This window comes from Thermobia domestica, chromosome 15 (assembly GCF_964235325.1).
Source record: "Thermobia domestica chromosome 15, izTheDome1.hap1.1, whole genome shotgun sequence".
In the NCBI taxonomy this organism is placed as follows: Eukaryota; Metazoa; Arthropoda; class Insecta; order Zygentoma; family Lepismatidae; genus Thermobia; species Thermobia domestica.
In genome coordinates this window covers 4,221,806-4,235,866 of record NC_137468.1, presented here as the reverse complement: position 1 = coordinate 4,235,866, position 14,061 = coordinate 4,221,806, and the positions used below count along the sequence as shown (strand labels likewise).

The window sequence follows — 14,061 nt, the reverse complement described above, 5'->3', positions numbered from 1 at the left end:
TAAAGTGAATATTGGACATCAATACTGTTATGAAACATCTATAAACCTACCCATATTGTCAGTAGACTCTATACTTTAGCTAATAGAGGAAGGGTTCAGGATTAGTAATTCCAAAAATGAAGTTGTAAAATACATTGTCACAGCGCGTTTTAAAGTGCATAGTGTCCATCAACAATTTGTAATGAAACATCTATAACCCTAACAGCATTGTCATTAGATTCTATACTTTAGCTAATAAAGGCAGGGTTCGGAATTAGTAATCCTAAAAATCAAGTTGTAAAATACATTGTTGCAACGTATTTTAAAGTGAATATTGGCCATTAACCCTTTGTTTTAATTATCCTACAGATTAAACATCTCAATCCTAGGCTTATTTCTTAAGGACGGGCTACACTGAGAGATGTTCTATGAAGTGGCCAATTATAACGTAGAAGCAAGGTTGCCAGGTAAATTCCCTACAATTTTCGACTGTTTGTTCTATTGTCTGTGTAACATTTGGAGACTGTAACTGTAAACTAGTAACAGACGGTTGACAGTTTCACAAAGAGCATTTTTCTTATTTTAAATAAATTACATATTTGTTTCGTATGACGTGGTCATCCACTTACCTCTGTCTGTGTGTTGTTTACTATGTACCCTATTTCTTCGCCTTCTTTGCCATTTCTTGTTGCTGCGAGAACAAAAGAAAGATGGTGTTACAATAACGATGATTAAACTAAATAAATTATTAGTTTTTAAATACGGTACGTTAAAATGCACACAGAAATTTTTGGTTATTTTCATTGGTTGGTTGAATTGCGTAATGATTTCTGTATTTAACGAAATCGTAAAATGGATATATTTTTATTTTTAACAAATTGGCGACAAGGATATCTAATTAAAAACATAAAAAGAAACACAATATTATTCAACTTCAGGAAATCGTTGAAAAGCTAAAAAGTGTAAAAGTGCTAAAACATGGAAAATTATAATAATAAAACACTAAAAAAAAGAACAGAAAAAAATTAAATGAAATCTTGCGTTTTACGTCCCACGCTTATGCCATGTGTGCTGAAGGAGACATTAATGATGAGAAATGAACGAAATAGTGAAATGAAGAAAGTGGGAAGAAACGGAAGAACTAGAGAGAAACCACTCACAAGGTGTTGGTTCATCACAAAGTCCATTTGGCGCAAGCTGGGATTGAGCCAGGAACCCTACGCGTCAGAAGTGAACGCTGTAGCACTGAAAAAGCAGAAGATAGTTTATCCCTGTTACCTATACACAGCAAAAAAGACTCCAAATTTGCGCCAAGCTAAACAAAATAATCTATATTATAAAATAGAAGATGACAAAGTTAAAGAAAAGTACATGAAATGGATATGTGAAAGCACAAGAATTAGGAGGAAAAGCTAAGCACATTTGGAATCGAAGATCAACAAGTTCATGTAGTCACTGACCATCAAAGAATTCTTAGAGTTTGGGAGGAATATATAAAAGATCTCTATGACCAGAAGAACCACCTCAAAGATGTTGTGATCGAAGCAGAAGAAGAGGTGGATGGTCAGGGAAAAGGATCTAGTATATTGAAAAGTGATGTAGTACAAAGCATCAAGGACATACAAGGAGGAAGGCCACTGGTGACGACGACATACCAGCAGATTTACTCAAGGATTTAGGAGACAATCTAATCAAAGTACTGACTTCACTTATCAATAAGACCTACATGAATGGAGAATGGTCAAAGGATTTTCTTGATGTGAGAATGACTGCATTTCCCAAGAAAAAGCAAGCAAAGAAATGCAGCGAACACAGAACCATTAGACTCATTCCCCCACACTGGAACATTATTTCACGCATACTGAACAGGTGGCTGGAAAGTAAGGTAGAAGAGATGTTGGAGGAAGATCAATTTTGATTCCCGAAAGGAAAAGGCACCAGAGACGATGTTGGGTTGATGAGAATTATCTCAGAACGAGTTATTGACCTAAAGGATTGCGTTTGTGCTTCATAGACTGGCAAAAAGCTTTCGACAGGGTCAATTGGTCGAACCTTCTGCAAATACTCAAAGTAATTGGGGTCAACTGGAGAGTCCAACGACTCATTCGCAACCTGTACATAGGACAACGAGTCAAGTTGCTCTTGAATGAAGAAAAAGCCAATAGTGTGGAGATTGGAAGAGCGGTCAAACAAGGATGTACTATGGCGCCCCAATTATTCAACATTTATAGTGAATGTTTAATGAAGAAAGCATTAATAGGAATTGAAGATTTCAAGATTGGAGGGCAGATCATTAACAAGATTATGTATGCAGATGATACGGTTATTAGGGTATACCTAGAACCGAAGAAGGACTACAGGAGATGATTGACAAGATAGTTGATATTGGGGAAATTCTATGGAATGGAAATCAATATCGAAAAATGGAGTCATGAGAATATCCCGTGGAAATGTGCTTTTACGGGTCAGAGTAGAACAAAGAGTACTTGAAGAGGTCGATCATTTTAAATATCTGGGAAGTATTTTGACGAAAGACGCGTACTGCAACAAAGAGATCACGTCGAGAATTGCCATAGCCAAAGAAGCATTCAACAAGAAAATGTAACTTTTAACTAGCAGCCTTAATATTATACTAAGGAAGAAATTGGCCAAGTGCTATATATACAGTATTGGATTTTATAGTTCAGAGACTTGGACATTATGGAAGTTAAGAGAAGAAATATTTAAAGAGCTTCGAGATGTGGTGTTGAAGATGGAAAAGATAAAATGGACAGGAAGAATAGCTGACGAAGAAATTTTGAAACGGATAGGAGAGAAGAGGACGCTTCTAGTTTCCATCCTTCGTAGAAAGGCCAATTGGATTCGACACATCTTGCGAAGAAATTGTCTTCTTCATACTGCAATAGAAGGAAAGATGGAAGGAAAACGAGGAATAGGAAGAAGAACACAAGTGATCGATGATTTGAAAAATAGAAGAAAATATTGGTAGTTAAAAGAGGAAGCCGTAGATCGAAAAACGTGGATGAAACATTTCCAGGCTCAAAAATAAAATAAAGAAAAAAAAACTTCATTAGTCCTACGACCTGCCAAAAGGCTTAATACTTAATAACAAGAAGAAGAAAAAGAAGAAAAACTAAGTGTGAACCATGAATATTAAATGATACACTTAGAAAGCATTTTAAGACCTGTCTAAACTCCTGTCAGTTTAACTTAGATTCATAGTTCGGAAGTCATTCTGTTTAAGTACCGTTTTGAATAATACCATACGCTGTATCAATCTACTCATAACTCTGAGGGAAATTGGGATATTTTTTCAGAGAATTTTGCCAAAGCACATTTTCTCCTGTTGGGTACCCTATTTAGGCTTCCACTTACAGGTTTCTGCGAGAAATATATTTCTACAAATACTTCTTATTTTAAGACTGATGTTAGATATGAAGATAAAAAGTATTTTGAAATCATGTTGTATCTGAGACAAGAACATAGACTGAAAGTATTTGAGAACAAGCTCCTGAGACGAATATTCGGACCCAAGAGGAACGGGAATCGGGAATGGCAAAAACGTCATAACGACGAACTAGATAATTTATACGGTTTACCAAATATTGTTAGAGTCATAAAACCTAGGATGCTCAGATGGGAATGTCATGTACCCAGAATGGAAGAAAGTAGGAACGCTTTCAAAGTTTTAATGGGAAATCCAATCAGAAAAGAACCATTAGGAAGAGCTAGGCGCAAATGGGAGGACAATATTAAGATGGATCTCGCAGAAATAGGAATACAAAGTAGAAACTGAATCCAGTTGGCTAAGGATAGAAGAAAATGGAGAGCTTTTGTAAACACGGCATTGAACCTCCTGGTCCAATAGGCCATATAGTTAGTTAGTTGCCACATTTTGAATAATAATAGTAGTAAATTACTTAAGAAAGTTTCTGCTTCCAGCCATGGTTCTTACACCACTGTCTTGAGAATAAGTAAGATTTCGAATAGCATCATTTTAGTGAGTCACGATCCACGAATTTGGGAGAAATTATGTAAAATTTCCCAGACTTTTTTCTCGATTTTTGTCTTATTTCTGCATTCAAAGACCTCAGCTTCAGGTACCTGCACGAAAGATATCTCGAGAAATGGTACGTGTTCTAGGCTATATATTTGCCAAGACCATTGAAATATTGGTTACTAGGAATAAAGATCATTCTTCGAACCAAATACAATAACTTTTGTAGCTAATATAAGTTTGGGAGGGATGTAAACAGCACCACGTAATCCAATGACTAAAATTATTTTCTAAAAACCTCGTATGTTATTAGTAAGTTCGACAACCATACGGTTTAATTATTTTAATAGAATTATAGAAAAGTGTGTTCAAATTAATGTAGATTATGAAATAAACCACTTAGGTACTTATTAACCTAATTTCAAAATTGAAATTTTCCAAGTTTAATATCACATTAGCAATTAAAATTTTTGTTATAATGGCAACCATACCACCAGTCTGTAGTTTATAGTTTTAAAATGTAGATATTTACGAAGTTTCCTTTAAAAAGGTATTTATTTATAAAAACGAATAAATTAGTTATACCATTTTCCAGGGGTAAAAGTGAATCTGAAAAGGTAAAGCTACATATGACGTCATACCGTCCCTCCGTGACTATCTTTGCCCATTGTAATTTTGTAGGAAGTGGAAGGAAGCTATAGATATTTTTTTGGAAGTGGGGGAATGGCGTTCCCCCTCATTTCTACTTGCCATTTTCAACTTTTTGAACTTTAGTCATTTGGCATCCAAACGGTCTAAATGAAACTATATATATAAAGAGAGAGAGAGAGAGAATCTCATACAAACTCTGTCCCAAATTTAGAAATCTCGGTGGACTCCGGACACTAGGACCTTCTACCAGTCCGAAGAGAACCCTAAAGCAAGGAAAGCGGTAAAACTTAAAAAAAAAAATATTAAAAAAACGAAATCACGCAGTGAAATTTGAATCAGATTCAAAAGTATGAGGTATCAATACAACGAAAGAACTTATATTCACATCTATAGAAGCAACTGTGAAATTACCTTGCATATAAACAAAACGGCCATTTCGAGCATAAAGTCAACTTCTCTGTTTGGCGGAACTACAATATTCATTTCGAATTCATTTAGAACGGTTGTATAATCAATTCTGATTTTTATTCCGAACGGTTGGAGCGGATGTATTCTGCACTACGCCAAAAATATTTTGCATTGGTGAATTCGAAAGCGTGCCCTGCTGCAACATTATAGCGCAAAATCATACTCTGCTCGATAAACGCAACAAACTGTTTATTAACTAGGTGGAATGGAACTGATGTCGCAGGCGGACATACTTCTGTAGTTTCTCCTTAGGGTAAAGACTTACCGAAGATACCTCGCGATCGAGGTCGAGGTTTAAGTCGCGGTCTCTAATTTGGTGTCTAGGTCGCGATGGATGAAGAGTGAGGAGGTCGCACCCTCGCTTAAGGAGAAACATTGTTGTGTCGCATGTGAAATTATTCTGTCAGTGCATAAAAATTACTGCGAAACCAAATTTGAAATTGAAAGGACCAAACAGTTTATAGATAGAAATGGACGCGAGACGAGACATGAGAAATGCTAAAGTCTCGTCTCTTGTTTCACTAAAATATTTGAGTCTCATCTCTTGTCAATAAATCAAAGAATTTTACTTTTTCTCAATTTTCTGTGGAGAAATGCCTTCTTTCAGCGCTCAGGAGAGAAATTATTTCCCAGTAGCTTTTTTTTTTTTTAAAGAAAAAAGCTTGTCTTTATGTTTCAAGGTGGAGGGCGTATTATCTTCACCAAATGAAGGTTCATCACTGCAGTTCCATTATTTGACGTTGCCTATCTATGGATACATGCATGTCTTTACGGGTATTTCTTTACGTTATATCAGTAACGAATTTAGAAAAAAAATCTTTTTATTAATCTCGGAATTACTAATCTTGTACCAGAATATTGTAAACTTAACGACTTAACCTTATAAAAGTTCTAATTTAACATTTCCTTTTGGTTAGCACACCAACCAATATGCCAGTCAGTACACATATATTGAGGCTCAAGTTTAAATATAGTTATGGTTCTTCCTATTTTGAAATATTTAAACTAAAACTAATCAATTTGTAAATTGTAATTAAGTCGTCAAAATAGTTTTATATTGCCAAATAGCCAACATACTATAGTGCTACCAAAATGTCTTGAGCCGTGGCAAAAATGCGAACTAAAGCTCACACCCACCCGTTAAGCCAATAAGGGTTCAGCTGTCGCTAAGCGAGAGAGCTTCAACGAACGGGAGTGGAATTCCTTCAGCCGATAGCAGCGCTTGGAACGGAAGACTAGGTGTGAAGTCAGTGTGGTGTATCTATAATGGCGTTTGTCAGCATCAGGCAGATATGCAGCACGAATAACAATATCAATTAGTGTAATTTTACTTTCAGAAAATTATCGTGACATGAGAATGAAGAACTGTTTTTTTTTTTTTTTTTTTTTTGTATTAGGGCAGGAGAAACTACTTTCCAGCAGAAACTCGTATATGAGAAATCCCATCCCTGTTGCTAATTTTAGCCAAAATAGGATCATTTAGTCACATTTCGACAGGTTAAGAAATAACTCAACACTACTCTGAAAGTTACGATAATTTTATTATCATTATCATATATTGCGAGTGGTGATAATGATTAGAAATAATGTAAGTAAAAGGCTAATAGTCATCGCAAGACAACAGTAAACAGTGACAAGTGAATTACTATTAACATATCTCTAATTATAGTGGCAAGAAGATTTTTACTTCGCACATTTTTAATATTCTTTTTGTAGTTTAGATAAATCCTTTTTTTGAAGTGTGCCTAGCCTGACGATGAAGACGAAGTTCTTCGAAAGTACTTCCTAGAGATGAGGCTTTTTTCGTGCGGTGACTTTACTTACATTATTTCTTACGATAATTTTATTCAGCAAAAGCGATAATACTTGAGAGTAATCCTTGCACTAGCTATAAAACAAAATCTTTCCCTTGAATGCAGTACTTGCAAATGCAAGAACACGTAAACGGAACGGTGCGGATCAGTAGATTTTGGAAATCTTGCGGGAGAAATCGACACTTGCTATGGGATATGTCGACATAATATAAAGAATGAAATCCTTCACATCTTGGAAAATAGTGTCCTGTACAACAAACACAAAATGCAATGAAATACTAGATGTAAAATTTCTACTATCTACATATGACTTATTTTCAAACTTTGCTGCAATTCATTACTATCTGAGTTGAAATACGATAACAATGAAACAATGTATGCTCATTAATAGCAAACTTTGTTTTCAACTTGTTTTGCAACATATTTCTTTTCAATATTTCACTACGCATAATAAACTATAGGAACATCAAGGATTTTTCTGGTTAGATTAAAAACCAAGGTGTGGGGGGCTCAGAGTCCCTTCCCCCTTGGTGTTCCTAGGGTAAATCAATAATGTAAAATCCCAATTTAACACAATCATTTTCGGAATCCATATGCGAAGAATCCAACAGAGGCTGATTTTAACCAGCTGAAACTGACTTTCTCATAGTCTTCTTTTACAACATTTTGCCAGGGTTCCTACGAACAAAGTTGCCATAAGATAAGTTGAGATTGTTTTTCAAACTGCAGAAGGAAGATACATTAAGGATTGACAATTTTGAGTACTGTGTAGTGAGAGCATTAGAGACTTTCTTTAATACATCAGGATCTTTGACACGTGTACTGTGCTCATCTAAAACTAAAGGTACTTTACCATTAGGCTTATGCCGGACTAAATGGCCTAGAAAATGAGAAAACGTGTTTGATACGTAAAGTGATATGTACACACTAAGATGAACCATACGGTAGTCCTTTTGTCTGATGACTTTCCTTATAACAAAGGAACTACATGTCGAAACCTCCCTACAATTACTTTCGATTTATTCCCTAAATACATTGATCAACAAAAGCTGGCATGAGCTGCCACTGTAACAAGCAATGTGTGTCCGCCTGACACACATGCAAACAGAGAGTGTACCCTATCATAATACCAATACTTTGCCTCCTTTCATCAACATATATTACCGCTATACCTTATTTTTGACTTACTGAAACTTATAACATGGATATTTTTTTCTTAAATAAAGATTTATGTTGTTATTTTAGAGATTTCTGCTTCCTTTACAGCAGGCAAAATTAACTTCTCTGCATATCCAATTGGTCACTGAGAACCTACACTGACCTTCTACGTACTAAATATTTCTTCTCGCGTGCGTGTATGATCACTAGCTTTATCAGGCTTAAAAGTTCGAAATCTCCTGAGTGTCGATATCTCTCTAGAAGAACCTATTGCTTCATTGTTTTTCAAAAAAAATTATTGTCAAAAATCACAAGAAATGAGGTTTTCTTAAAGATTGGCATCATTGAAAAAGTCTTAGTTAAGCTAGATTTCCACGCTCTAAGAATCTTGTAACTGTCATTAAAAAATCTTGCAACCCAATATTTCTATTTACTGTTTACACATTACAACTTTCTGAAAGCAAGAAAGATATGTCCACCGATGCAGCACTGCACTCTAGTGGACAAATAGTGAACCTCCTCATTAAAAACGTGTATTTTGGCGCGTTTCCTCTCCCTGTCCAAAAGAATCCGTCGTTTCGGAAGCGGAAAAACTGTTTTTTATCTTATGTCAGTGACAGGTCGATAAGAGGTAGCAAGCAAGACAACCCAGAAAAGTTGAACATGGTTTGACTCTTTGCAAGATGAAAAACTTGTTGCATGTCCCTTTCAAGATTATGTTTACGTTGAGAAATAGTGTGGGGTTGAGAGATTTTTTAAATGATAGCTCCAAGATTCTTGCAGCATAACAACCTGGCTTTAATGAATGCTTACCTTTTTCATCCTCTGCATTTTCTTCTCCTGTATCATTCTTTGTCTGTCCTCTAGACCAAACGGTTTGACTGTTGTGGCAAACGGATCGTGAACAATTTCCACTCCCTCGTACGTAGGCAAAGTCACGCGGCGCCTGCCAGCTTCAAATGAAAAGGGATCTGCGTCTGTTGACTTGCCTTTCCCTTTTCTTTTTTTCTTCTTTCCCTTTGACTTTCCACCTTTACCTTTACCTTTACCTCCACCTCCACCTCCGTCTCCTTCCTCATCTTCCTCATCTTCGTCCTCAAGCCATTCGTCATCAATATTCTCATAGTCTGTTGGGACTTCATGCGTCACGAATCTCTTTGAAAAGCCGAACAGGTCATTTTTCTGGAACGGAAACCAAAAATTAGTACAATGACGAAATTCTTTCTTTCGAATTAAGGTGTACGTTCTAACAACAACAACAACAAACGCCATTTAGGCTATGGCTATACGAGGATGCGTTTCTGATGCGTTAAACCCCACAGCGAACGCGACCTAGATGGCTACTCGGTAATCTTACTTTCGCCAGAGTTATAAATCATACTGTGTGCCAGTCAGGGTTTCCAGGCCTTACTAGCACACCCTTATTCTCATTCATGCGAATCACGACAAATAACCCTATTGTTTCACATAGAGTTTTCTGCGATTAGCTAACTTTTCGGAATTTCCTTGTATTTTTGTGAATTTTCTTTTGTTATACACGCATATACCTTTATAATAGCACAGTCCCAATACTCTGCGCCAAGCATCTTCCAAGCATCTGTTTCTTGCTAAAAATCCCCTTTCCTGGCAGCATGTTTTTCCTTTTTTTTCCCTTCCTTTAGACATCTTTTAGTGATCCCGAAAAAGCAGGCGCTCTACTTTTCCGCAACGCACCAAATACGCTCGAGCCGACGTATTCTGCGTGTTTTTATTGCTTTCACATTTGCAGCGCGTTATGATTAGCCATCCACATTTAAATACATGGTCAGCGTATTCCAAGCGTACGCATAAGCCATAAAAAACGCGTTGCGAGCACATCGAGAAGCTATGCACTTAGAGCAAAGCTACGATTTTCGTAACTACATCAAAAGTTAGGTTTGGTGTATCCTTTTCAGGAATCACTAGAATCTTTCTGTTTGCTTAAATTTGACCGAAACAGCAGGACACGTGCTATAGATGGAAGCGGCATGAACTGAAGCCGCTTAAACAGCCAATCTTGCACTCCATGGCGATTGTTCCGCCGCACAACAGCACACCTCAATTCCTATGCCTTTCTCCTTTAAAATTGCGTTTGGGGAAGTAAAGAAGAATCTGTCAAAAAGTTCAGATTTACACCTAAATTGTTATAGGCATTTTTACTTCATATGTTTTAAAATAACGAATATCCAATAAAAAGTAATTGACATTATGATTGTATTCTCATGGACAAAAGTGTTTAACAATGCTCCTTGCCATATGATACATGGCATCAGCGGGGTATGTGGTCAAGATTTACTCATAGGAAGGGCAGATTGCAGAAGAATCTGTGTATTTTGACTAAAGAGTTAAAGGGGAAGTCTATAGTTCAGGCTCACATTTGCAACATCAGTGCAATATCATTTCTAGAACGAGTCGGATTCCCAATTTTTGCATTGTCTGCTGCATTACAGTAACCACCGTAATATATATATGAGCAACAGTTTTAAAAGTTGCGCCTGCAGCTTATTTGCTAGAATATTCCTCTCCAAAGATGATGTATAGAGAAAAGATATACAGACTGTTTCAAAACAACACCGACAACGTTTGGTAGGTGACTCCTGACACCAAACAAGACGAAAAGTACAGACCAACTTGAGTGCACAAATGCTTCCTTTCGGAGTTATAGGCTGCCGAAAATATGAGAAAATGAACTTTAAAAGTATATAGCTCCAATACTATGGGACCTACTGTAGTCGGGTCAAGACTTCACTTAGGAACTAGTATGTTCCTTATCCAAATATCCAAGTTTCAGAATCCTAAGGCACTCACGCAACAACTTTTATAGATGCAGTTTGGCTACGGGCATATAATTTGAAGTATTCACCTACTACCGCTATAAAAATTGTTGCGGAAGTACCGCAGGATTCTCAAACACGGATATGTGGATAGGACACATACTAATTTCCGAGTGAAGTCTTGACCCGACTACGGTAGGTCCAATAGTACTGAAGCTATGGACCTTTTAAGTTCATTTTTATTATTTATTTATTTATTTATTTTGGCAGCCTGTAACTCTGAAAGGAAGCATTTGTGTACCCAGGTTGGTCTAAACTTTTCGTCTTAGCTTGTTGTCAAAAATCACCTCCCAAATGTTGTCGGTGTTGTTTTGAAACACCCTGTATAACGACTATAAAATATGTTTGTTTGTTGTAGAGAAATGCAAATATGATTAAAATTGTCAATGTAATAATGGAACCAATTATTTGGAACCTGAATCGATTCTAATAAACTGATTCTACATATCGCTTATTGTTTTTTTTTTTTTTTTTTTTTTTTTTTTTTGATGCGTGGTTAAGCGGACAGATGGATTGTTGTTCCATGACACTTTCGATATTTAAATACAGAAAAATATGTAAATCTAAACACGGAAGAGATATAACTTACTTCCAGGATTACTTTAGAATAGACTGAAAAATTTAAAATTGATTTCTGGAAGTAGTTCATGTTCTTGTGGAATCAGAATGCTTATTATGTTATTTTGATAAAAGCACCCATTTAAAAGGGGATCAAAACGAGCTCAAATTTTGTGCCAAAGAAAAATCAGAATTTTACGAGCCTTTTACATTGGGAAAGTGAAACTTCAAGTTTGAAATGAAATCTTTGAGTTTTACGTCCCACGGTTATGCCGGTTAGGCTAAAGGAGACGGTGATTATGAGAAATGAATGAAATGGTGGAATGAAGAAATTGGAAGGAAACGGGAGAACCCCGAGAAACCCCACACACACACGATGTTTGTCTACCACAAAGTTCACTTGGCGGGGACTGGGATCGAGCCCGGGACCCCAAGCGCCAGAGGTGAACGCTGTAACACTGAGCCACCGCGGCCCCCAACTTCAAGTTTGTCCTAGAGTACGCTGTAAGGAAAATCCAAGAGAGGAACCAACGCCTAGAGCTGAAAGGTGCTCACCAGGTTATGCCGTATGCTGATGATGTAAATTTAATAGGGGATGATAGGAGAACAATAGAAAGAAATGCAGAGATCTTATTAAACGCTTGCAAGAACATGGGTTTAGAAGTAAATGCAAAGAAAACTAAATACGTGGAAGTTCATCGGGAACGTAATACGGCAAATTATGGATGAGTTAAAATATCAAATAATACTTTTGATAAAGTGGATACTTTCAAATATCTAGAGTCAATATTAACAGAGGAAAATCATATTCGCAAAGAAATTAAATGTTTACTAAAAGCAGGGAATTCGTGTTATTATTCAGTTCAAAATCTTTTGTCGTCGCGAGGAATTTGAAGCTTAAAATATACAAAACGATAATCATGCCTGTTGTTCTGTATGACTGCGAAACATGGTCGCTTACTCTGAGGGAAGAACACTGAAAGTATTTGAGAACAAGATCCTGAGACGAATATTCGGACCCAAGAGGAATGCGAATGGTGAATGGCGGAAACTTCATAACGAGAAATTACATAATTTATACCGTTACCCAACATTGTTAGGATCATCAAATCTAGGAGGCTCAGATGGGCAGATCATGTGGCCAAAATGGAAGGAAATAGGAAGTTTCAAAGTTTTTATCTGGAAGACCAATCGGAAAACGAGCAATAAGAAGACCTAAGTGCAGATGGGAAGACAATATAGATCTCGCAGAAATAGGAATACGAAGTAGAAACTGAATCCAATTGGCTAAAGATAGAAGTCAGTGGAGAGCTTTTCTAAACATGGCATTGAACCTCGGGGTTCCATAGAGTTAGTTAGTTAGAAATTCGGTTTATAATCTCCAGATTAAAAATAGTAGGCATAAGCTCCAGTGTACTTACTAATTCTACTTCGATAAGGAGAAAGAGGAAACGTTTTGTGAAATATGTTGATAACGAATTTCTGTTCGTCAAACGCTAAATGTGAGGAAAAACCTGAGTACTTTGAAAAGATATTTCTGAACGCAGTTGGGATTTGCGTAAAGTTCACTTTTTCAAATCTTTTCCACTTTATTGAAATAAACACTGTACATGAAGGAGAACTGATATTCAATTGTAATTTTAGAACTTTCATAAACCTTTTCTTTCCTGCGCGCAGGATTTTGGTTTCAGGTTGTGAACCCTAAAATAAAACTAACCTGGAAATCCGTTCTTTATTTTTTAACCCTTTAACTGGTTATGACGTGGTACTATGTCATGGCATATGGGCAGTGGAAACGGCTACGACGTAAGTAGGGTGGTGACATTTGTTGGACTTTTTTTGAACTACTGGGCATGCGCAATCTGTTCCGGTTTCTGTTCCAGTCCCTGTTCCGACTTCTGTTCCAACTCAATTTCCAGTACCAGTCCCGGTTTCGAACACACAACACAGGAGCAGCTCCAGCAAACTACGAACATAGCAGAAAGGCTGTAGCCTTTTACGACCACTTTTTAAGACTATCACCTATTGTAGAAATTACACAAGAAAGGCTACGGTACAGCAGCAATAGACTACGCAACACATATTCCAACTCTCCATCTTGAAAGTCTATGACTACAAGTAGAAATGAAGAAATTACAACCAATTTAGAAGCGGTGGCGTTTCGTAGCGTTTTACGACCACTTTTTTCAAATAGGTAAGAAAATACTTTCCGCTGAACCGATTTCAGCGGAAACCAGACTTAGTGATTTTTTTGTAACCAGTCTTTTTCCGTTTCCCTGGCCTTTTTACATGCTGATAGGAGAGTACGGCCCTTTGTTAAAACTTTTAAAAATAAAACTAATGTACTGTATGCTATAATTCTTGGATATTTTAAATTGACTTGAAAAAATTGTGTAGAGAAATGTAGAGAAACCTAACTAGTTCATTAGTTTAAAAAATAAACAGATAAAAAAAATTTAAATATTTAATTTTTATAGTACAATATACCATTAGCTTGGTAATATATTAAAAAGGCGCATAAAACAAAAAAATTACAACAATATTATTCTGCTTTAGACAAGTATAGCCTAAATAACTCATTTTA

At 36.4% G+C, this 14,061-nt stretch overlaps 1 protein-coding gene across 3 annotated transcripts in view; it reads right to left on the bottom strand.

The window, feature by feature from the left end:
• Positions 1 to 14,061, bottom strand: part of LOC145672040 (uncharacterized) — a 168,935-nt gene that overhangs the window by 20,014 nt on the left and 134,860 nt on the right. For all 3 annotated transcript variants that reach the window (XM_081741249.1, XM_081741247.1, XM_081741248.1), the window contains 2 exons: positions 8,881 to 9,249; positions 609 to 670 (listed from right to left, as the gene is read on the bottom strand). In XM_081741249.1, the coding sequence (XP_081597375.1) occupies positions 638 to 670; positions 8,881 to 9,249 (402 nt within the window). In that variant the 3' untranslated portion in view covers positions 609 to 637. The remainder of the gene's footprint in view (positions 1 to 608; positions 671 to 8,880; positions 9,250 to 14,061) is intronic.